This window comes from Bubalus bubalis, chromosome 14 (assembly GCF_019923935.1).
Source record: "Bubalus bubalis isolate 160015118507 breed Murrah chromosome 14, NDDB_SH_1, whole genome shotgun sequence".
Lineage (NCBI taxonomy): Eukaryota > Metazoa > Chordata > Mammalia > Artiodactyla > Bovidae > Bubalus > Bubalus bubalis.
Window position 1 is genome coordinate 66,379,118 of NC_059170.1, and position 24,069 is coordinate 66,403,186.

General features: G+C 43.9%; 1 protein-coding gene across 3 annotated transcripts in view; it reads left to right on the forward strand.

The window, feature by feature from the left end:
• Nucleotides 1–343: 343 nt before the first annotated feature.
• The window catches only part of CCDC3 (coiled-coil domain containing 3), a 95,322-nt gene continuing 71,596 nt past the window's right edge, over nucleotides 344–24,069 (forward strand). Inside the window, exons 1-3 of one of the 3 annotated variants that reach the window (XM_044928229.2) lie at nucleotides 373–1,154; nucleotides 4,996–5,170; nucleotides 7,478–7,534. In XM_044928229.2, coding sequence (XP_044784164.1) covers nucleotides 781–1,154; nucleotides 4,996–5,170; nucleotides 7,478–7,534 — 606 coding nt within the window. In that variant the 5' untranslated portion in view covers nucleotides 373–780. Of the gene's footprint in view, nucleotides 1,155–4,995; nucleotides 5,171–7,477; nucleotides 7,535–24,069 lie in introns of all 3 variants that reach the window. The other 2 variants (XM_044928230.2, XM_025264473.3) reach the window with 2 other exon arrangements.

The following is a 24,069-nucleotide window of genomic DNA, read 5'->3' on the forward strand; positions in this document are numbered from 1 at the left end:
ATCCAAGCAATGTGGCTTTGGCTTTTCAGATGTTGAAGGCTTTCCTTAGAGCATTGTTAAAACATAAGAGATGGAAAGGGAGAGAGAGATTCAGAAAAGAAAAGATCACACAGAATTTCCAAGGTAAACTCTGCGACAGTAAAGTTCGATTTCTGTGCCGTCTGAGTGTAAATGAACTACTCAGAAAATGCAAAAACGTACGCTGAGTACTCATGGCAATTGACGGCAATCATTCTAAGAAGGCCATGTCTGGAGCGCGCTTTGTGCCTGCAAAGCTTCCACCTGGTCGGTGCGCAGGGCGCTGGAAGAGGGCTGGGCCGCCGCTCCCCACACTGACTTTTCGGCCGCGAACCTCCCCGCTGGCGCAAACACGGAGCTGGGCCCGGGGGCTCCCGGTCCAGCGCCGACTGAGCTGTCTCCCCAGCACCGCGCGCCGCTGGACGGCTTCCCGCCTCCGCCCCTCCCGCTGCCGCCCACGCCCCAGCCACGGGGGGCAGGAGGAGGCGGCGGCCGGCCCTCCCCGTGCCCTTTTAAAAGCCTCCCAACTGAGGCCCGGCAGGGGGATCCCGGCGGAGGAGGGAGCAGCACGCTGAGTTCCGCAGCGGTGCGCGGAGCCGAGCGCCCCGGGCTGCGCCTCCCGCTGGTGGGGCCCGGCACTTCGGGCTCCCGGACGCTCTCGCTGCCGCCGCGGGCCTCCCCGCCCCGGCCATGCGCCCCGGGTAGCGCGCCTGGGGCGCGGCGCCCACCCGGCGGCTCCCGCCGCCCGCCCCCGCCGCCGGCATGCTGCGCCCGCTGCTGCTCGCCGCGCTCTGCCTGGCCGGCGGGCTGGGGGCCGCCCGCGGCTGCCAGCTGCCCTCCGAGTGGAGACCCCTGAGCGAGGGCTGCCGAGCCGAGCTGGCCGAGATCATCGTGTACGCCAAGGTGCTGGCGCTGCACGAGGAGGTGCACGGCCTGTACAACTACCTGCCCTGGCAGTATGAGGCCAGCGATGCGGGGCTCTTCTACTCCGCTGAGATCGAGATGCTGTGCGACCAGGCGTGGGGCAGCATGCTCGAGGTGCCGGCGGGTTCCAGGCTCAACCTCACCGGCCTGGGCTACTTCTCCTGTCACTCCCACACCGTGGTCCAGGATTACTCCTATTTCTTCTTCCTCAGGTGAGCCTGCCACCTCCTGCCCATACCATCCCTTCCGCCACTTGGCATGGCCAGCAGAGGTACCTTTATCCCCAGCAGGCTCAGGAACTCCTCCAGAATCCCGTCCGGGCGATGTTAAGTGATGCCCTGGTCTCCCCTGGTCTCCTTCCCATTTTCTGCTCTTTGGTGCTCCTCATGTTAAGTCTACAGAGATCTTGGGAGCCTCTGGGTAAGACTGTTGAAAAAACAGGGATGGCTCCCGTGCTTGATCAGGGAAGAGTGTTTCAGGCCAAAGCTCAAGGTGGTTTCCAGCAACAAACAGCCTATTCCCAATAGCAGAGGTTTATGCGGGGGGTGATGGGGGAAGAAGGCCCTGGTCACAGCGCTCTGAGGAGTATGCAGGGCAATCGGACAGGCGCCCTCTCTGGTTGAGTTCCATGCAGGTTGGTCTGTGGTGCAGATGAGATGCCTGTGGGTAAGAGTTCAGGCGATGGCGTCTCCTGGAGTTTGAAATAAGAAAGTGGAACCCTAATTGAGGTGGAATCGTTATAGAGGAGGAAAGCTGTTTTTTAAAGTGGATGCTGTGGGAGTCGTTTGGGATGGACAGTGGTCAAAACCAGTCCAAACACCTTTGGAATCAGACGGTTGTTGGAATTCTGGCTGGTTTCTTCCTGTCATTTTGAGCAAGTTACTGACCTTGTCAAGAACCTCAAGAGCCTCACCTTCGTAATGTGCCAAATGAGGTTGGTTGAGATTAGAGCCTAGTACCTGCTGCAGAACACCTGGTGCAGGTCAGATGAGGCGCGTGTAGTTGCTCAGCTCTGCACACCTGCTTAAACGCCAAGACGGGACCGCATGGAATGCAGCCCAGCTGTCCTCGTGTTCCACTTGGATTAGCTCGTATCAGCTGCCAGCAGATCTCAATGCCAGGCTCTTCCAAATAGCCAAAGTTGACAGAGGAAGGGCCTGGGGGCGGGGGCATTAAGGGATTGGGAAGGTGCTCACAGGGCTTTGAAGAACAGAGAGGTGAATTAGACCAGGCCTTGTCTGTTGGGAGACTCCTGGAATCTTGTGAAGTTCCATGAAAGTTTGTCATGTGGTCACGACGAAATGCATGTAGATAAGGGTTCAGGTTATGGGTTCAACTGAAGTTTGCAATACAAAACAGCAGGTGGAACCCTAATACATTGGTTCTCTCAAGTTGGAGGAGGAGGCTGAACCAGAGGAACTGGGAGGAACCTCAAAATGGAATCTAACGGATAGTGATTGGACAGTAAGTCTCATCTTCCCAGTATGTGGCAGAGCATTAAGGATATTTGGAATGGCCATGACCTTGGTCTGCAGACTAACTTTTAGCTCTTGAGATTTCACATCACTGAGAAAGAAGACAGAAGGTTCCACAGAGCGGCGTCCGTAAGCTTGCAGTAACACATGTTTTCCATATTAAAGCCAGAATATCTAAGTTTAGAATACATGGCGTGCTTTGTGTTGGCTTGGGTGGTTTAGCCAGATTAAGTTGAATTAAAAAAAATACTGGAGAAATACAGTTTCTAAATAAAGCTGGCAAGGAGTGAGATAGTACCTTCTTGATATGGAGAAACTTAGATTTTTATATGTCTTTATAGGGAAACCAGCTCTAAAACTATTCAACAATAAAACTTTATTTTCCAAAGTAAAAAGAGCCAGAGTACTTAAGAAGACATTATTTTCTTTTCCGATTTTATAATGAAATACAGTTTTGTCCACTGGCTCTCTGGTGGTCAGCCAGCTCTTTCCTCTTTTTCTCTGACATATTTATAAAACGTTAGGGCAGAGATACAGAGTCAAATGGTAGTCTGACAAGATTTCTATTTCACAGGGCTGTGTTGCCCTGATGTGTGTTAACAACCACAAACAAATCATTCCTCTGTTATTCTGGGCCCCTCGGAGAGGAGAACAGATTCTGGTCAGTGTCACAGGAGAAAGTGGCAGTGGAGACTCCCTGGTGAGCCCCCAAATGCCTACTTTGGGCTAGAGTGCCGCTTCCATTTCTCCTTTTCCTTCTCTTGACTTCTCTATCTTGCCAACAGGTACTTTATGCAGGGTTCTGTTAAAATGTTAAGTTTTATACGGTGCTTACTCTGTGCCAAATACTTTACTTACTTTAAAAAAAAATGCACTCCTTACACCACCATTAAACAAATAAGGATGCTGTTGTCATCCTCGTTTTATAGATTGTGCTTTAAGCTTAGAGAATTTAAGAAATTCGTTGTGTGTCAAACAGGAGATAAGTAGCAGTGGTAGGACTTGAATCTTGGGTCATTGCAATTGGCCTTCTTTTGCCCAGGAAACAAGGAGCACTCCACTAGGAGAAGGAAGGTGGCTTGGGAGATACACAAATGTTCACCCACACCCATCCCCCAACTCATGTGTTTTGAAAAACTTAAGGATAGACACGTGCAGTATGAGGTAGAGAAACAACAGAGAGAGTGACTCCTCTAAGGCGAGCCATGTAGATGTGTAATTAGAAGCTGCATGTAAATCAGTGGAGTTAGAATATACCCTCACACTGCACAAAAATATCTCACAATGGTTTAAAGACTGAAATATAAGACATGACGCCATAAAACTCCTAGAAGAGAGCATGGGCAAAATGTTCTCCGACATAAATTGGACCTTTGTTTTCTTAGGTCAGTCTCCCAAGGTAATAGAAATAAAACCACATATAAACAAAGGGGACCTGATCAAACTTACAAGCTTCTGCACAGCAAAGAAAACCATAAAAAAAAAAAAAAAGACAACCTAAAGAATGGGAGAAAGTATTTGCAAATGATGCAATAGACCAGGGCTTAATTTCAAATAAACAGACCATACAACTCAACAACAAAAAAATCCAATCAAAAAATGGACAGAAAACCTTAATAGACATTTCTCCAAAGAAGACATGCAGATGGCCAGTAGACACATGAAAATATACTCAGCATCACTAATTCTTAGAGAAATGCAAATCAAAGCTACCACCAGGTACCATCTCCTATCAGGCGGAATGGCTATCATCAAAAACAGAACAAATAGCAAATGTTGGAGAGAGTGTGGAGAAAAGGGAACCCTCCTACACTGTTGGTGGGAATGTAAATTGGGGTAGCCACTATGGAAAACAATATGGGGGATCCTCAGAAAGTTCATAGGATCACCATATGATCCAGCAGTCCCCGTCGTGGGCATATCCCCAGAAAAAGCTGTAATTCAGGAACATATATGCACCCCCATGTTCATAGCAGCACTATTCCCAACAGCCAAGATACGGAAACAGCCTAGATGTCCCTTGATAGTTGAATGATTAAAGAAAATGTGGTATGTATATATGAATATTACTCAGCCAGAACAAGAAAGAAATAATGCCATTTGCAGTGACATGGATGGAACTAGAGATAATTATACTAAGCGGAGTAAGTCACAAAGAGAAGAATAAATACCATACTATATCACTTATATGTGGAATCTAAAATATGGCACGAATGAACCTATTTACAAAACAGAAACAGACTCATGGATACAGAGAATAAACGTGTGGTTGCCAAGGGGAATGGAGGGAGGGAGACGGATGGACTGGGTGTTTGGGGTTAGCAGATGCAAACTGTTATATTTGGAATAAACAGCAAGGTCCTACCTTAGCACAGGGAACCATATCCAATCTCCTGGGATAAACCATAATGGAAAAGATATAAAAAATGTATGTATATGTATAACTGAGTCACTTTACAGCAGAAATTAGCACAACATTGTAATTAAACTCTGTCAGTCTTCTGTTGACTCTCAATTCAACATGGTACACCCCATGGGTGTCCAGCCTACAGCTCTTGCCTCTTTTTTTTTCCATTAGGATGGATGAGAACTATAACCTCTTGCCTCATGGAGTCAATTTCCAAGATGCCATCTTTCCAGACACTCAAGAGAACAGAAGGATGTTTTCTAGCCTTTTCCAGTTTTCAAACTGTTCACAAGGGCAGCAGCTGGCGACTTTCTCCAGTGACTGGGAGGTCCAAGAAGACACTAGGGTAAGAATGGGCTCTACCCTGTGCTACAGCAAAATAATAAGGTAGCTATGACTCATATGAATGTTGTGAGCAAGGGAGTCAAGAGGCCTCTTCCAAAGTCCAGATCAAGAAGTATTTTCACCCTCTCCACAGCCCTCCCAGAAGTTAACAAGCACTGCTCATAAACTCTGGAGTCCTCAGGCTGTACTGTGTGGCATGAGGTTCCTCACAAAGTGAGGGGACAAGTTGGGCTGAAGGTTGGCATGCTGTGCCTCAGTTTCCTCTTCTGTAAATTGGAAGCAATAGTAACATCTGTATCTTAGGGCAGATGCGACATGATTTAACTATGTAGGGAATGTCAATAGGTAAAGCCTTTAGTGAGGTGTTTGAGAGTAAGCACTCAATACACTGAGCTGTTATGACTACTTCTGTTGTTGATTTCAAATACTTATGTATGTTTTTACTTGGCCCTGCTGGGTCTTAGTTGTGGCATGTGGGATCTTCAGTCTTTCTGCAGCGTGCAGGATCTTCAGTTGCAGCATGCAAACCCTTAGTGGCAGGATCTAGTTCCCATGGAACAGAAGGATCCGGATCACTCTGGGCATGAAGATAGAAAAGGCACCTTTCAGTCTGAGGCAGATGCCTGAGTTGTGGGGATATTTTGAGGACTATCGCTTTCTCTGTGCAGTGGCATTATTGCAACTGAGCCAGGGGAGCAGGGAGGCCGTGGCCCATCGCTCCCAGTCTCCCACCAAGATGTTTATAGGACCACGTGACAGACTGCAGGAGACAGTTCTGATGTGGGTTAATGAACCAATGTGCATGTATTAGGTGGTTTCCTTCTTTCCCGCATCTGTGGTGCCCTGGGTGGGGGTGCTGTCTTTCTCTTGTCTTGTGGGTTGCCCTAGGGGAGTGACCTTGTTCTTCCAAACCTCCTGCCCAGGGCTCCATGGCACCTGGAGGCTTTCTTCATGTTCTTTGCACAGAAACTGTTCTCATCGTGGGCAAGTGCATCCGACTGCGGAAAAGTGTTGATTCTTCCTTTCCATACATTATCCAGGGTTCCTTCCTTAGGCCTGCCCTACTGACAGTTCTCAACTCCCCGACCCCTCCTCAAGATCTGCCAAAATCTTCTGAGTGCTTGTCATATATTTCACTCCCCACATGGATCTAAACACCTTTCTTTCCCCTGCCTTACTCTTCTTTTTTTCCTACCCGGCTCTTAATCTGTGCCAGCGCCCACTCCACATTGAACTGGACCCACCAAGTATAAGCCTGAGTATCCCCAGCCTGGGTCAGACCGTAGCATGTTCAAATTAAATCTTTTTAGTCTTGGTCCTGTGGTTCTCCATTTTGTGGGATTTTTGCTTCATGTACTAAATCCTTGGTAATAGTACATTGATGTCAAGAGATCAGATGTTGATCCAAAAATACCTCACAGCTGAGCCCCAAACTCTTTAGATATATAACTGATTAGCCCTGTGGTCACACAATGAAGCTATTAACATTTTACTGCAATTAGATTCTCCATCATTCGAAAAAAATAGAACAATGAGACTGTGGAGAATTGTTTTAATGTGAAGGCAGTCCTATTTTGGGTGGTCAGATGTTGATCTTGGGGAGAATTCCTCTTCCATTTCATCATCCTGGTCTCTTAGATAACAGAGGGTGGGTATGTGTGTTTGCGCTGAGTCAGAAGCTTTTGGGGAAAGAGAATTAATTGTTCCAGGTTGCTGAGCTGCTGCAGAGCCAAATTGAGGTGTTGATGGACTTGGTATGTGTCACATCTTGGCTCCTTCTTCTGCCCACTTTGAAAGGTACCACATCAGAGCTGAGTTAAATTAGCTAGTTCATTTGAGAATTTTGGTTTAAAATAAAACTAAGGTGCTAGCATTTATATTTTATGATATTCCTTGAGGAATTTTTACTTTCTCTGCAGTGATTAAAATAGTTGTGAATTGAAGGTGTCAGAATTAGACGAAGAGTTATGGACAGTTACTTGCTTCTTTCTTGGAAAAAAAAAAAAAAACTAAAACTAAAAATTACCGGCCTTAAAAAAAAAAAAAAAAAACTTATGTTCAGTTGCGCTGGATCTTTGTTGCCGTGAGGGCTTTTCTCTAGTCATGGCAAGCGAGGGCTACTCTTCATTGCAGCGCACAGGCTTCTTATTGCAGTAACTTCCCTCGTCGCAGAGCACAGGCTCTGAGCACATGGGCCTCAGTAGTTGTGGGTTGTGGGCTCACTAGTTTTGGCACACGGGCCTAGTTGATCTGCAGCTTGTGGAATCTTCCTGGACCAGGGATTGAACCAATGTCCCTGCATTGGCAGATGGATTCCTATCTACTGTGCCACCAGCGAAGTCCTCTCTGCTTTTTCTGTGTGAAGGTGAGTATCCTGCTTTCTCTTCTGTGTAGGGTAAATAAATCATGTTATGACACAAACAGTGTGTTTTTCCTAAGGTGATGGGTCTTCCATTTTAGACGGGGTCAGAGGAGCTTGTTTGGGTCACCTTTTTATTCCAGTTAGACTCTTGCTAATGGGAACATGTGACTCCTTCATTTGTTCTGAGACCATTATGAATGGCCCTGGACGGTGCACATTACACAGTTCCCTATATCACATGCCGTGTCTTAGATGACGATGAACTCAGGGGGCTCACTGATGAATTCTCATCCTTTCCACTGTTGCTGCTGCTCTTCTCTAAGTCCCCAGTCAGCTCGAACACTGTGCTTAGATCATGGTCGTGAAGGGTGCATCTTCTCCTTCTCATTCTCTTGCAGCATCACATGAATCTGGGACTCTAGGGTCAGTCTGGAGGTTATGAAATGGAACCAGAGGAAAATCTGATGTAGGGAAACTTTTTGTGATACATACCCAGGACAACCTGCAACTCCGTCCTCAGCAGCCAAATCCTCCCATTCTCTAACTCCATCCTTAGACATCCCACCCCTCCCCCCTCCCCCCTCCCCCCACCCCCCACCCCCCACCCCTTGCTTCAGTCAGTGGAAATAAGCTTGCTTTCAAAAGTTGCCAGGGAATCAGCAGCACTCCTAAGTGTTCAGCATCTCTCTGGTTCAGTATCATGGTGTTAATGGGGCCTCCGGGGATGTCTTTGGCAAGTTAGAGCATCCATCCCATTTTCTGGCAGGGTTCTCTCCACGCCAGCCAAGAACATTTTCCTTTCCTTTTTTCTTCCCTGCTGGGTGAGTGTAACAATCAAAACAAAAGTTGGCTGTTTTCCTCTCTCAGCAAGTCCTGTCCCCCGGGACCGCAACCCAGACTGACCCACACATACATCAATCCGACCTAGAGTGTCATGGGACTGACATAAAATCTGTGGAAGACCTCCTGTCATCTTTTTTCCCTTTTTAGAGTTGGGAAGGACGGTGAGGGAGGTGCCATCCTCATCAGGCAATCAGGATTGGCTGTGCCATTTTCAGAGGCGTGACCTCAGGCAGAACCCTTAATTTCCCACAACTTCAGTTTTCTCCTTCCCTGATAGCTCAGTTGGTAAAAAATCTGCCTGCAATGCAGGAGACCCCAGTTTGATTCCTGGGTCAGGAAGATCTGCTGGAGAAGGGATAAGCTACCCACTCCAGTATTCTTGGGCTTCCCTTGTGGCTCAACTAGTAAAGAATCCCCCTGCAGTGCGGGAGACCTGGGTTCAATCCTTGGGTTGGCAAATCCCCTGGAGAAGGGAAAGGCTATCCTCTCCAGTATCCTGGCCTGGAGAATTCCATGAACTGTATAGTCCATGGGGTTGCAAAGAGTCGGACATGACTGAGCGACTTTCACTTTCAAAACATATAAACTGTCTCAGGTTGTCTTAAGGACCCAATTAGATTATAGGTTTGAAAGCACTTTGTCAGTTGTGAAGAGTGATGGAGGGGTTTATGACTATAAATGGATATTTAGAAAGTATGGCTTTAAAACTTAAAGATTATGCAGCTTTTAAAAAGCTTCCAATGTCTTCCCAGGGCAGTGGCAGTGGGAGCAGTGCTGACAGGGTAGGTGGTGGAGAGGGGAACAGATGATGGAGAAGCTCTCGTGTGTGTTGTAATTCATTCAACAGACTTTACTGGGTTCTGGCCACAGAACACTTAAAAATTCATGTACTGAGTTATAAACCATGTTCACCTGTATTCCCAAATCTGAAAGTATAAAATGGTAGTCAGTAGAGTTTTTTCTCCCACCTCTGACACCCATCCACCCAGTTCCCACCTACCCTCCAAATGAATAACCCCTGTTAATAGTTCCTTGTAAGCTTCCAGTGAGTATTCTCCCCCAACAAACAGTTCCGTCAAGATTCACTGTCTTCTTTAAGGGCGTGGCAGCCCACTCCTATATTCCTGCCTGGAGAATCCCATGGACAGAGGAGCCTGGCGGGCTTCAGTCCCTGGGGTCACAAAGAGTCGGACACGACTGTGTGACTAACACACACTTTTGGTACCAGTGGCACTACAATGTGCACACGTGGTTGTGCCCTGCTTTGATCACAAGTGGGTACGTGTAAGTAGACATGTAAGTTGCTATATCTAGACATGTACTTTGGTTTGAACAGCTGCATCGTATTCCGTTGTATTAATGCCTTACTGTGTATTTAATCAAGTCCCCTGTTGATAGGTAGTTACACTGTTTCCAGTCCATGGATATTACATGGAGTGTGGACATGTATGACATATCAGTACACACCTCATTTTGTGGAATTGTTGAGTCCAGTCTTTAGCAAGTGGCTGTTGAGTGACTGCCATGAGGCAGCTGCTGTTAGATACCAGAGTTTCAATGTTGAGAAAAATACAAAGTCCCTGATCTCACGAAGTTTATAGTCCTAGCGCTGGTGGTGAATACAATCAAAAGACCACATTAATCACTTTAGAATTTAAAATGGAAATAAATGCTTCAAGGGAAAGAAAGGAAATAATCAGGAAGTCTGACCTAGACTTAGGGATAAAGAAAGCTTTTTCTGCTGAATTATACTGGAGCTAAAATCTGATGGAAGAGGAGATACTCTAGTTAATGTGGGAGTATTGGGATAATGAGAGAAATCCAGAGAGGTGAAGAATCTGTGCAAAGGCCATGTGGTAGCAGGATCCATGGTGCCTTTGAGAAAATCAAAGAAATCCCCAGTAGCTGGAGGAAAGGGAGTGAGTGAGAAGGATGTGGCAAGAGCTCTAAGTGGGGCCAGACCGTGTGGGGATTGATAGTTTCTGGTGAGTACTGGGCTTTGTTCTAACAGTAATGGGACACCTCTGATGTTTTGAAAGCAACGGGTGATAGGAGCAAATGCATATTTTAAAAAAAAACCAAAGTGGCCGAAGTGAGAAATATATTGGAGGGGATCCAGATGATATGGTAAGAAGAGGCAGTGGTTGTTTGAGAGCAGCCAGATAGATGTTGGGCTCGGGTGAAGGTGGAGGGGATAGAGAGATGTAGGCAAACTTGAGAGATATTTAGGATCTAAAATCAGTAGATGTCATGGCAGTTTGGGTTTGGCTGGTAAACTATGTGGAAGGGACAGAGATGACTCCTGTGTTCCTGGCTGACTGCATCCCAGGATAAATGGAATAGGACAGGTTTGGAGGGGAATTCCTGAGTCCAGTGTTGGACATGTTGAGTTGAGGTGCCCTTGAGCTGTCCACGTGAGAGCTTGAGGAGGTGGTTAGATCTGTGTTTGGAGGTTTGAGACGAGCTCTGAGTGGAGGATATGCCTTTGGGACTAAGTGATAACCAGGTGTCAGCTGAACCTGGATATGGATGAGACTTCCAAGGGAGAGGACTTAGAGAGAGTCGAAGCCCTCAGGTAGGTCTGAGCCTTGTGAAATGCTAACACTGGTGAAAGGGCAGAGACGCCCGAGAAAAAACCAGGAGAGTGAACAGCACAGAATGTGTGCAGAAGGATGAGTGATTGACAACGAAGAGCTCTTGAGAAGTCAGGTAGGAGGAGGGCTAAAATAAGCACCTTACTCCGCTGGCAGAGAGAACAGTTCGGGAGAGGGAGAGAGCAGAATCTAGGTTGTGGCGTGGAGGAGAGAGGGCAGCTCCTTCAGGGTGTTCAGCTGTGGGTTGAACACCACTGAGGCTGTAGGTGAAGGGGCGAAATAGTTGAGGGAGGGGTTTGGTTTTGTTTTAATGGCAGCCATCCTGGTCAAAGCCTCTTTGTCCCTGTTTTCCTACTCATCAGATGCTGTCTTTCCCAAACAGACTAGACTACTTGAGGGCAGGAATATCTATTCTATTCCTTGTTGTACATGTGGTGCATTTTTGTGGTGTCTCATACATTTGTTGAATGAATTCTCTCACGAATTCTCTCTCATTCAGAGAGCTCTGAGGCCTTAGAAAGCAGGGGCCTCGCTTCCTCTATTTCTGTTCTCTAAATGAATATTTAATTCCACACAATAAAATTCACTTTTTCATATACAGTTATGTTTTGACAGATACACATGGTTGAACAATCGCAACTCCAACCACAATATTGAAAACTTCCTTCACTGCTGAAACCCTGCCCTGTGCAGCCACTGTGTGGTCAGACCCCTCCCCAACCTCAAATCCTGGGGACTTCTAAAGGGTTCTCCAGCTAGTTTTGCAGTTTCCAGAATGTCATGTGAATAGAAGCATTATGTTGTCTTTTTTTTTTTTTATTTGTCTTCTTTTATATAGCAGAATGCACTTGATATTTGTCTGTGGTATATGTCTATAGTTCGCTTTTAATGGCTAAAGCATTTTTTAAAATTAGAGATGATACTTTCATCTTTGTGTGAAAGTGAAAGTGAAGTCGCTCAGTCATGTCCGACTCTTTGCGACCCCATGGACTGTAGCCTATCAGGCTTCTCTGTCCATGGGGTTTTCCAGGCAAGAGTACTGAGTGGGGTGCCATTTCCTTCTCCAGAGGATCTTCCTGACCCAGGGATTGAACCCAGGTCTCCCGCATTGTAGGCAGACGCTTTACCGTCTGAGCCACCAGGGAAGTCATAATCTTTGTATAGTTGGCCCAATTTTTAGAAGGATTTACACTTCAGTTAGACTTCTCAGAAACACTGTGAGGCACGTTAACATTGGAAGTGTCAGCATGTCTATTTTACAGATGAGGAAACTGAGATTTAGGGCAATTAAGTTGGTTGCACAAGATCATCCAGCTGGTAAGTGATAAAGAGACTGAAATGCAGGCTTTCTCATTTTGTCTTTGCATTAGCCTTGTATGACATTTCCAGTTGTTCTTCATTCTCATTAGTACTCGGAATTGTCAGTTTAAAAACAAAATGGATATTCTAATAAGTGTGTGGTGCTATCTCAGTGTGGGTTTTAAGAAAAATTCTACATATAAGTGCGACCAAATAGTATTTGTCTTTCCTTGACTTGTATCACTGATCGTGATGTTCTCAAGGTTCATCTGTGTTATCACAAAGGGCAGAATTTCCTTCTTTCCTGTGGCTGAGTAATATTCCTTTGTATGTATTAATACATATGCCACATTTTTCTTCATTTGTTGATGGATACAGGTTGTTTCCATGTCTTGGCTATCGTGATGAATGATTCAGTGAATATGGTACTGATTTCTTAGACGTACTGATGTCATTTGCTTGTATACTCAGAAGAGGGTTTTCTGGATGGTAGTTCTATTTTTAATATTTTGAGGACCTTGCATTTGGACTGTTGCCCATAATGACTGCACCAGTTGTCATTCCCATCAACGATGTACAAATGTTCTCTTTTCTCCATATCCTTGCTAACACGTTATCTTTCATTTTTTGGATTGTAGCCATAGTAACAGGCTTCCCTGGTGGCTCAGACAGTAAAGAATCTGCCTGTAATGTAGGATACCCAGGTTCAATCCCTGGGTCGGAAAGATCCCCTGGAGCAGGAAACGGCTACCCACTCCATTATTCTTGCCTGGAGAATTCCATGGAGAGAGAGGAGCCTGGTGGGCTACAGTCCATGGGGTCACAAAGAGTCAGACACGACTGAGTGACTAACACACAGCCAGAGTAACAGGCATGAGGTGATATCCCATTATGGCTTTGGTTTGCATTTCCTTGATTAGCTAGTCATTTGTATGTCTGTTCAGAACCTTCACCTATTTTTAAATTATCAGATGGTTTTACTATTTATTTGTAAGATTTCCCTGTATATTTTGGACCAGATAGATGGTTTTTAAATTAAAAGGGCAGTAGGTCGCCCTTTTATTTTATTGTTTCCTTTGCTGCACAGGAGCTTTTTATTTTGGTGTAATCCAATTTATCAGTTTTTGCTTCTGTTGCCTGTGCTTTTGGGGTCCTGTCTAGAAAATAATTGCTCATACCAGTGTCAAGAAGCAATTTCTTTTTCTGTTTTCTAGTTTCAGGTCTTACCTGTAAGTCTTTACACTGAGTTAGTTTGTGTATATAGTGTGAAAGTATTAGTCACTTAGTCGTGTCCCACTCTTTGTGAACCCTATGGACTGTAGCCCTCCAGGATTCTCTGTCCATAGGGATTCTCCAGGCAAGAATAATGAAATGGGTAGCCATTCCCTTCTCCAGGGAATCTTCCCAACCCAGGGATCAAACCTGGGTCCCCTGCATTACAGCAGATTCTTTAGCATCTGAGCCAACAGGGAAGCCCCGTATAGAGTGAAATAAGGGTCAACTTTCATTTATCTTCATGTGAATCCAGTTTTACCAATGTAATTTGTTAAAGAAATGAATCTTCCCCATTTTATGTTCTTGGCATTTTACTGTAGATTATTTGACTGTAACTGTGTGGATTTATTTCTGGGCTCTCTATTCTGTTCCCCTGGTCTTTGTTTTTAGGTTTGTACCATACTGTTTTAATTACTATACCTTTTAATATAACTTGAAATCAGGAGCAGTGATGCCTCCAGCTTTGTTCTTTTTTTAAGATTGCTTTGGTTAATACAACCCAGAAATCCCACTGCTGGTCATACACCGAGGAAACCAGAATTGAGAGACACATGTACCCCAGTGTTCATCACAGCACTGTTTACAATAGCTAGGACATGGAAGCAACCTAGATGTCCATCAGCAGATGAATGGATAAGAAAGCTGTGGTACATATACACAATGGAATATTACTCAGCTATTAAGAAGAACACACTTGAATCAGTTCTAATGAGGTGGATGAAACTGGAGCCTATTATACAGAGTGAAGTAAGTCAGAAAGAAAAACACCAATACAGTATATTAACATATATATATGGAATTTATAAAGATGTCTATATGCGAGACAGCAAAAGAGACACAGATATAAATAACAGACTTTTGGACTCTGTGGGAGAAGGCAAGGGTGGGATGATTTGAGAGAACAGCATTGAAACATGTATATTACCATATGTGAAATAGCTCACCAGTCCGTGTTCAATGCATGAAACAGGGCACTCAAAGCTGGTGCACTGGGACAACCCAGAGGGATGGGATGGGGAGGGAGGTGGGAGGCACATGTACACCCATGGCCGATTCATGTCAATGTGTGGCGAAAACCACTACAGTATTGCAAAGTAATTAGCCTCCAATTAAAACAAATAAATTAATTTTTTAAAAAAAAGGAAAAAGAAAGGGGGAAGGACAACCTAGTTAAGCACCTAACACTTTCACATCCTGGTTGCATGACCTGCTAGTTCTGTTTCCTTGTGCAAGCACTGAATTCTCTGGGCCTCTTTATCACTAAATGAGGTTAATACACATGGGTGGTTAAAAAAAAAAAAAAAGGTTGCTTTGGCTATTCAGAATCTTTTGCAGTTCCACACAAATTTTTGAATTGTTTTTTCCATTTCTGTGGAAAATGCCACTGAAATTTTAATAGCCATTGTTTTGAATCTCTAGATCACTGTGGGTAATATGGGCATTTTTAGCAATATTAGTTCTTCCAGTCCATAAATATGGGACCTCTCCCCATTGATTTTTGTCTTTCTCATCAATCTTATAAAATTTTCAGGGCATAGATCGTTTACTTCCTTGGTTAAATTTGTTCTTAGGTATTTTGTTCTCTTAGGTGCCATTATCGATAGGATTGTTTACTCATTTCCTTTTCAGATAGATTGTTGTTGGTGTAAACAAATACAGCTGCTTTTTGGGTTTTTTTTGTCATGTAGATTCGTATCCTGAAGCTTTACTGGATCATGTATTCTAAATTTGTGGCATGTGTGTAGAGTCTTCAGGGTTTTCTACATATAGAATCATGACATCTGCAAACAGAGATAGTTTTCCTTCCTTTGTTCCAATTTAAATGCCTTTTATGTCTTTTTTTTTTTTTTTTTTTTTTTTTTTGCCAGTACTTCCAGTATTATGTTTAGTAGAATTGGCATGAGTAGGAAAGCCTTCAGTTTTCCCCACTGATTATGATGTTAGCCATGGGCTTTTCATAAATGGCCTTTATTGTGTTGAGGAAATTTCTTTTATATTTATTTTATTCAGTTTTTATCATGAATGGGTGTTGAATTTTGTCAAGTGTTTTTTTTTTTTCTGCATATTGAGATGATCATGTGGTTCAAATATTGTATTTTGTGAATGTGCTATATATTACATTGATTTGTGTATGTTAAACCAACATTCCTTCCCAGGGGAAGTTGGGAACACCACTGGTCATGGTGTTTAATCTTTTTGATACATATTTGAATCCAGTGTGCTAGTGTTATTGAGGAGTTTTACACCTATATTTATCAGAGGTATTGGTCTGTAGTTTTCTATTCTTGCAGTGTCTTTGTCCAGCTATGATATCTGGTGAGGCTGCTGTCATTAAATGAGTTTGGATGTATTTCCTCTAATTTTACTTTTTGGAAGAGTTTAAGAAGCACTGGTGTTAATTCTTATTTGAATATTAGTAGAATTCAACTTTGAATCCATTTGGTCCTAGGCTTTTCGCTTTTGGGAGTTTTTAAAATTACTATTTGAATTTCTTTATTTGTTACTGGTGTGTTGAGTTTTTCTGTTTTTTGTCTCAGTCTTAACACATTGTATGTTTCTCAAAATTTATCTATTCTAAGTTTTCCAATTTGTAATTGTTCATCAATAGTCCCTTATGATTATGCTTCTTTACTTTTTAGGTACCTGCTATAATGTCACTTTCTTTTCTGTTTTTATTTCAGTTTTCTCTTTTTCCTTCTTAGTTTAGGTAAGGTTTTTTTTTTATTTTTTATGTATTTAAATTGAAGGCTAATTACTTGGCAGTATTGTAGTGGTTTTTGCCATACATTGATATGAATCAGCCATGGGTGTAAATATAAGGCTTTATTGATTTTGTTTATTTCTTTCAAAAAATCAACAACAATTCTTTTCTGTTATTTTCTAGTCTCTATATGATTTATTTCTTCTCTAATCTTTATTATTTCCTTCCTTCGGCTAACTTTGGGTTTAGTTCTTTTGTAGTTCCTTGAGGTATAAAGTTAGGTTGTTTATTAGAGATCTCTTATAATATGGGCATTTATCACTATAAACTTTTCTCTTAGTTCTGCTTTTACTATATCCCTTAAGTTTTGGTATGTTGTATTTTCATTTTCATGTGTTTCAAGATTTAAAAAATTCCCTTTTGACATCCTCTTTGATCCAAATGGTGTACCCTCAAGGAGAGAAGGAGTTTTATTTCTCCCTTTCAAGTCTGTATGAATTTGTTTCTTTATTGCACAGGTTAGGGCTTCCTGTATGAGGTTGCGTAGACGGATGAGCTTGGATGACCTGTCTTAAGCATGATATCGTTAGTTTTTGTGCCAGCGCCTGTTAGCAGGTTAAGGAAATTTTCTTCTATTTCTGATTTGGTGAGAATTCTAATCATAAATTGAAGTTAAATTTCGTGAGAAACTCTTTCAGCATCTGAGATCATCCTGACATCTTTCTTCTTCAGTTTGTAATTAAGTACATGACATTGAACGTCAAATGCTGAACCACCCTTATATTCTCAAGATAAATCCTATTTTCAGGTATTGATGGACTTTATTTGCTAATATTTCATTGAGAATTTTTTTACACTTATGTTCATCAGAGATATTTGTTTGTAGTTTTCTTTTAATTAAAAAAAGGGCACGAGGATAATATTGGGCTTCCAAAATGGGTTGGAAAGTGTTCTTTCCTGTTCTACGGATGAGATTGTGTAGAATTGGTGGTGTTTGTTTCCCATTAAATGTTGGTGGATTAGTCTTCTGTGGACAAAAATAATATCACACAGTGGGTGGCTTCAACAAGAGACATTTGTTCTCTCTCAGTCCTGGAGGCCAGGAGCCCATGATCAGGGTGCTGGCAGAGTTGAGCTCCTCTGGGGTGTCTGTGGCTTGGAGGTGGCTCCCCTCTTCTGCCTCCTCACCTGGTCACCCCTCTGCGTATGAATGTCCTTAGTGTCCCTCCATTTGTTCTAGTTTCCCCTTCTCATAAGGCCACCGGTCAGCTTGGATGGGGATCACCCTAACAGGCTCATTTTAACTTGATGGCTGCTTTAAAGGCCATTTCTCCAGATACAGCCATATTCTGAAGTGCTGGGGGTTAGGGCTCCAACAAATGAATTTTGGAGAGACACGATTCAGCTCGTAACGGTTTGGTAAAATCTTATCAGTGGATAATCTGTACCTGGAGTCTTCTTTTGTTGGAAGGTTCTCTGCTCATTCAGTTTCTTTAATAGAAGGGACCATTCAGGGTGTCTGTCCTGGCTGTGCTAGCGTGGCAGTGCAGATCTGAGACTAGAGTTGGCTGTGGTACAAAGCTGGGTGAGGAAAAAAGAAAAAGAAAGCCAGGGACTTCCTCCATACTGTCTGGCACACTGGGGCTCCTTTTCTTGATCTAGACAGAAATAGATTTCTTGTAGAGTTCCTGCTGCATAGCGATTCAGCCCACTTTGCTTCAGGTCCCATTGTCTCTAGCTGTTTAGTTTTCAGAGTCTTCAGGTAGTTGCTTTGTGCGTTCTGTGCACAGATTTTAACATAATCAATAGGAGTCATAGGCTCCATTCAGTTTCCTTCATTTTGGCTTACTGGAAGTTGATGTTTCTGTTTGACTGGGCCCATTGAGAACATCTGGTCAGTCTTGCATGGAATGTATTACGGGGAGACAAAGAATGGTATTTATTTTCTGATGATCAAAAGCAAATAAGAATAGGGGGAGGATAACATTGAAACATGTATATTATCATATGTGAAATATATCGCCAATCCAGGTTTGATGCATGAGGCAGGGTGCTCAGGGCTGGTGCACTGGGATGACCCTGAGGGATGGGATGGGGAGGGAGATGGGAGGGGGATTCAGGATGGGGAACACGTACATCCATGGCTGATTCATTTCAATGTATGTCAAAAACCACTACAATATTATAAAATAATTAGCCTCCAATTAAATAAATTAAAAAAAAGAATGGGGGAGGAAGCAAATAGGAATGGGAAAGAGGATCTGGCATTTTTAAAGTGAAATTTGAGCCTAGATGGGTCAAGAAAATCATAATTCAGTTCATCCATATTGGACATAAAGTACAAAAGTACTTGGTTTAAAATGTCCATGGAACTTTGCCTAGACAGTCTAATTCACACGTTATTTGTTCAAGAACAAAGATATCCCTTAGGGATGGAGGAGTATAAGGTCAGTTTAAAGAGTATTTGCGCACTTGTTAAGTGTAAGTTAAGGACTTTTTCTGTATTTATTCTTCTTTGATACTACATCAAAACTTGAAAAGTGATAGTTTCTTAATAGCTATGGTGCAAAATCTGAAACCTTATCAGTGAGTTTTGTCGTATTCCTACATGAAAATCCAATAGTCTTTCTTGTCCTTTGAATGGGTTTTTTAAATCCATGCATGATTTTGTAACATGATGAATTGACCATATGAAAAATACTGGTTCAGAGTTTTACAGATGTTGAAAATGTTGAGACTTTTAATTATACAGTATTAAAAAATCCATTTCGTCAATATCACCATTGATCTCATCAGGAAAGTCTGAAGCAGTGGAAAGCAGTGGAAAAATGTCAAGCATGCAGTGGCAAGTTTTCTAAAATTCTACTTTTTGCTTGAAAGCTTGAGTTTTATCAGTGGCAAAAAATCTGCTATTTTTTCCTTAAAATGACAGGCCTCCTTTATTCATTTTCAAGAAAATTTCTATCAAATACTCAAATCTAGAGTTTATCTGTCATTCATCCTTTCAAGTAAAAATAGCCTTTCACAAAGAAAGCCGCTAGTTCAGCTCAGAACTCAGGCATGGAGGTGCTTTGGCTTGAGACAGCCGTTGTCCTTTGAGCACTCGAAGTGCTCTGTGTGGCTTCGGATTTCTTCAGAAGTGGCAAGCGGGGCGCAGTTGTGGTGTGCGGGCCTCTCATTGTGCTGGCCTCTCTCGTAGAGCACAGGTTCTAGGGTGTGCTTGTGGGCTCTCAAGTGCCTCCTCAGGAGTTGGGCTTAGTCGCCTGTTACGGCATGTGGGATCTTCCCAGACCAGGGATCAAAACCGTGCCCCCTGCATTGGCAGATGGACCCTTAACCACTGGACCACCAGGGAAACTCATCAAGGACCTTCTGAAACTGCCTTTTTCTTTTCTGCCCACATCAGGCACTAAACAATGTAATGACTATTAGTATTATTTGGTAGCTCTGCCCTGATTTGTATTAGGTGCCATTGGTTTTGGAGAAGGCAATGGCAAGCCACTCCAGTACTCTTGCCTAGAAAATCCCATGGATGGAGGAGCCTGGTGGGCTATAGTCCATGGGGTCGCCACAAGTCGGTCGCAACTGAGCGACTTCACTTTCACTTTTCACTTTCATGCAAAGGAGAAGGAAATGGCAACCCACTCCAGTGTTCTTGCCTGGAGAATCCCAGGGACAGCAGAGCCTGGTGGGCTGCTGTCTATGGGGTCGCACAGAGTTGGACACGACTGAAGCGACTTAGCAGCCATTGATTTTACTCACTTTTGCTTTTGCAGCAATAGTGCAAATGTCAACACAGTGACCCTGACATCTTAGTGTTGTTCTGAAAATAGTTTTGATCTCATGGGCTCCCCTGAAAGGAACTCAGGATCCCCCAAGAATCTGCAGACTTTGAGAATCACTGTTCTCGACCAGCTCAGTGAAGGGAGACTGTGCCCACTAACTCATGCTGCTGTTGCTGCTGCTAAGTCGCTTTAGTCGTGTCCGAATCTATGCGACCCCATACACGGCAGCCCACCAAGCTCTCCCGTCCCTGGGATTCTCCAGGCAAGAACACTAGAGTGGGTTGCTATTTCCTTCTCCAATGCGTGAAAGTGAAAAGTGAAAGTGAAGTCACTCAGTCGTGTCCGACTCTTTGTGACCCCATGGACTGCGGCCTACCAGGCTCCTCCGTCCATGGGATTTTCCAGGCAAGAGTACAGGAGTGGGGTGCCATTGCCTTCTCCACTAACTCATGCTAATATTGAGCAAATCCATTCACCTCAATGGATCTTTATGCTTAAAATGTAATTAATACATGCTCAATAAATATTCTTGTTCTTTGAAATAATTTCACCTCTGGAAAATGACAGGGTTATGTTTTATTTCTCTAAGGGTTCTGACAACACCGAGCTTGGTTCTGTTCTAATTATCACAGTTGAGTCAACTTTCACCCGGACAAGTCAAGGGCTGTGGGTGGACAGTGATGGTGCTGATGTGAGACCGGTGTCTCCCGACTTCACGTTCACGTTGTTTCTGGTCTCCATCCTGCCGACTCCCTGGTCTCTCCAAAGGTGAGAGATTTTCTTCTCATGGGCTGTCATGTCCCTGACCCTCTTCCTACCTGCTGTCCTTCTTTTGTGCCGCTGGTCTGGTTTTGTTCTTTTATTGTGCTGTTAGTGCACACTTGTTTTTATGTGTGTGTGGCACTTGTTACAAATACCATTAAGTAATGATTTATGAAAAGACTGGTTTACTATCTAATTCCCCAACCTGGAAGGTAAACTCCTTCTTATTGGTGGTTGTATTCCCAGAACCTCACAATCCCTTTCATGGTAGGCATGGGTACCAACATACAGAAGGGGGTTGTGAAGTATCACATGAATGGTGTAGGCAGTAAAAGCTTTAGGAAGTTGGAGAAAGGAGGTGGTCAGTGAGGCACTGATTATTCTAGAAAGATTCTAGAGAAGTGAGGAGGCTTGATCTGGACCTAGTTGACCCTTGAACAACACAGGTTTGACTGGCACAGGTCCATTTATATGTAGATATTCTTCGGTAGTAAGTAGAGTACCACATGATTCGTGATTGGTTGAGTCTGAGGATACAGGGGAACCATGGATGCGGAGGGCTGACTGTGTTACATGTGGATTAACCTCCGTGTCGTTCAGGAGTCAGTGGTTTACTGTTTTCAGAGTCCTTTTGAGGTATCAAGGGTCACGTTACCAACTTATCCTCCGATTGAATGCTAGTAACTTTTAGATTGCCATTTTAAAAAACCTTACAGGTCTTTGGGAGAAGGCAATGGCACCCCACTCCAGTACTGTTGCCTGGAAAATCCCGTGGATGGAGGAGCCTGGTAGGCTGCAGTCCATGGGGTCGCTAAGAGTCGGACACGACTGAGCGACTTCACTTTCACTTTCCACTTTCATGCATTGGAGAAGGAAATGGCAACCCACTCCAGTGTTCTTGCCTGGAGAATCCCATGGATGGAGAAGCCTGGTGGGCTGCAGTCCATGGGGTCGCACAGAGTCGGACACGACTGAAGCGACTTAGTAGTAGTAGTAGTAGACAGGTCTTTTTGTTAATTTTATTTTAAAAAATTCATTTGGCTACTCTGGGTCTAGTTGTGGCACGTGGGCTCTTCCATCTTTGTTGCAGCATGTGGAATGTAAATCCCCGACCAGGGGTTGAACCTGGGCCCTCTGCATTGGGAGTGCAGTCTTAGCCACTGGACCACCAGGGAAGTTCGTAGATTGCTATTCATAGATCATTCATTTACCAGAGAGAGTCAGGACTGTGCAGTAGGTAGAGCGGTGATCTTTTTCATTCATTCATTTATTCAGACCTTCACCATACACATATTTATTATATACCTGCTGTATGTCAGGCACTGGGAGTAAAAAAAGAAAAACAGAGAAAAGAGTGCCCTGCCCTCCTGGAACTTACACTATGGTGGGATGAGGAAGAGACAGTCAATACATCAGTGGATAAGAAAAATGTCAGATGATGAGGTGTTTGGCAAAGAATTAAGAGAGGGTGGTAACGGACAAGGAGGAACTAGTAACTAGGCTGAGGAGATAAAACCTACACTGAACTCTGAATGACATAGGGCTGGCCATACAAAGATCAGGTGGCAAAGCATTCCAGGGAGAAGAACAAGCCAGTGCCATTGTGCAACCTAGACCTTGCTTGACATGCTTGAGGGATGGAAAGGTGTGAAGCGAGCATTATTGGTGGGAAAGAATGAAATGAGATGAATTTGTAGAGGTGAGCAGGAGTCAGACCATTCAGAGCTTTCTAAGCAAACGTATGAAGTTTAGAGCTTTGTGCTTTGGGGAGCCATGGAGGCGTGGTGTGCTGTGAGTGATGCACGCTGGGGCTGGGGGCCGCGGTGGCGCTGGAGAGGAACGGCTGGGTTCAGAATACATTTGGAAGTGGGGCTCTTCCTGTGTTCTTCCAGCTGTTCCCTGATCACAGTCTACTTTTCTTTCCCCACTCTTAAGTCCCTAAGTTCAGTTTTAAAAGCTTTTTTTTGGTCTTTTTCCTCATCTTGTAGGGCCTCAGCCACCCCAAAGGTGTTGGCTAAATACCACATTTCCTGCAAAAGTGTTTAAAAATACACAGTAGTGATTATGTGTGAAACATTATGTCTTGACTTACATGTGCCTGTATGTACCTGCTTTGCATCATGTAGCTCACAAGAGTGAGAATTAATGATCTCAAGGCAGGACGCCCTTTATTCCCTCTGCAGTGATCTCTGAGTGCTTCCTACATCCTCAGCACTGTGTCATGTGTTATGGAGAATATAGTAGAGGAAGACAACCTGGGGTCTGAACTGGAGCATCTAGTTAGAGACACAGTTAACCCACATGGAAAGATGGATACAGCTGCTGGGGAAGTATTTGGATACCTGGAGAGAGATGAGTTTAGACAGGGAAGAGCATGAAGGGAAGCCCAGAGATGAGGATGAGGGTGTGTGTGTTAGGACAGCAAGAGCGGCATGCGAGGGGCTCGAGGGTGAGTGTGAGGACATGTGAGTTAGCGGGTCCATGCCAGAAGCTCTTGATTTGTTATCAAGTATGTGCAGTTCACACTAGAAGGAGAAGTTCTCTGACATGTTGGAGAGGTGATTTGTAGCTGTCAGGGTTAGGGTTATCGTTTCTTCTTTACTTCTGCCTTGAACTATAAGCTTTATTGAAACACAGCTGTTGCCTTTCTTTTAAAGTTAATTTTTATTAGAGTGCAGTTGCTTTACCATATTGGGTTAGTTTCTGCTGTACAGCAAAGTGAACAGCTATGCGTATACATATATGCCTTCTTTTTTGGATTTCCTTCCCATTTCAGTCACCACAGAGCATTGAGTAGTGTTCCCTTAGTTATGCAGTACATTGTCATTAGTTATCTATTTTATGCATAGTATCAAGAGTGTATATGTGTCAATTGCAGTCTCCCAGTTCATCCCCACCACCCCCATTCTCCTCTTGGTATCCATCCAGTTGTTCTCTTGTCTGTCTCTCTTTCTGGTTTGCAAATAAGCCGTTACTTTTAAACATTGACTAATACCCTATGTAGTTATTTAAAAAACACCCACAAACTTCTTATTTTGGAATAAATATAGATTCACTGGCAGTTGCCAAGAAATGGAGCGAGGTCGTTGGCACCCCCTTGCCCCTTCTTCCCCACTGAGCATCTTGGGTAACTAGGGCGATAGCAGATCCGGGCGATGACATGGGTTCCATGCACGGAGCTGATTCAGATGCTGCCACGTCCGCAGGCACTTGTGTGTTTGCAGCTTCCTGTCACCACCAACACAGTCACGGCACAGAGCCATCCCGTCACCCAGGCTC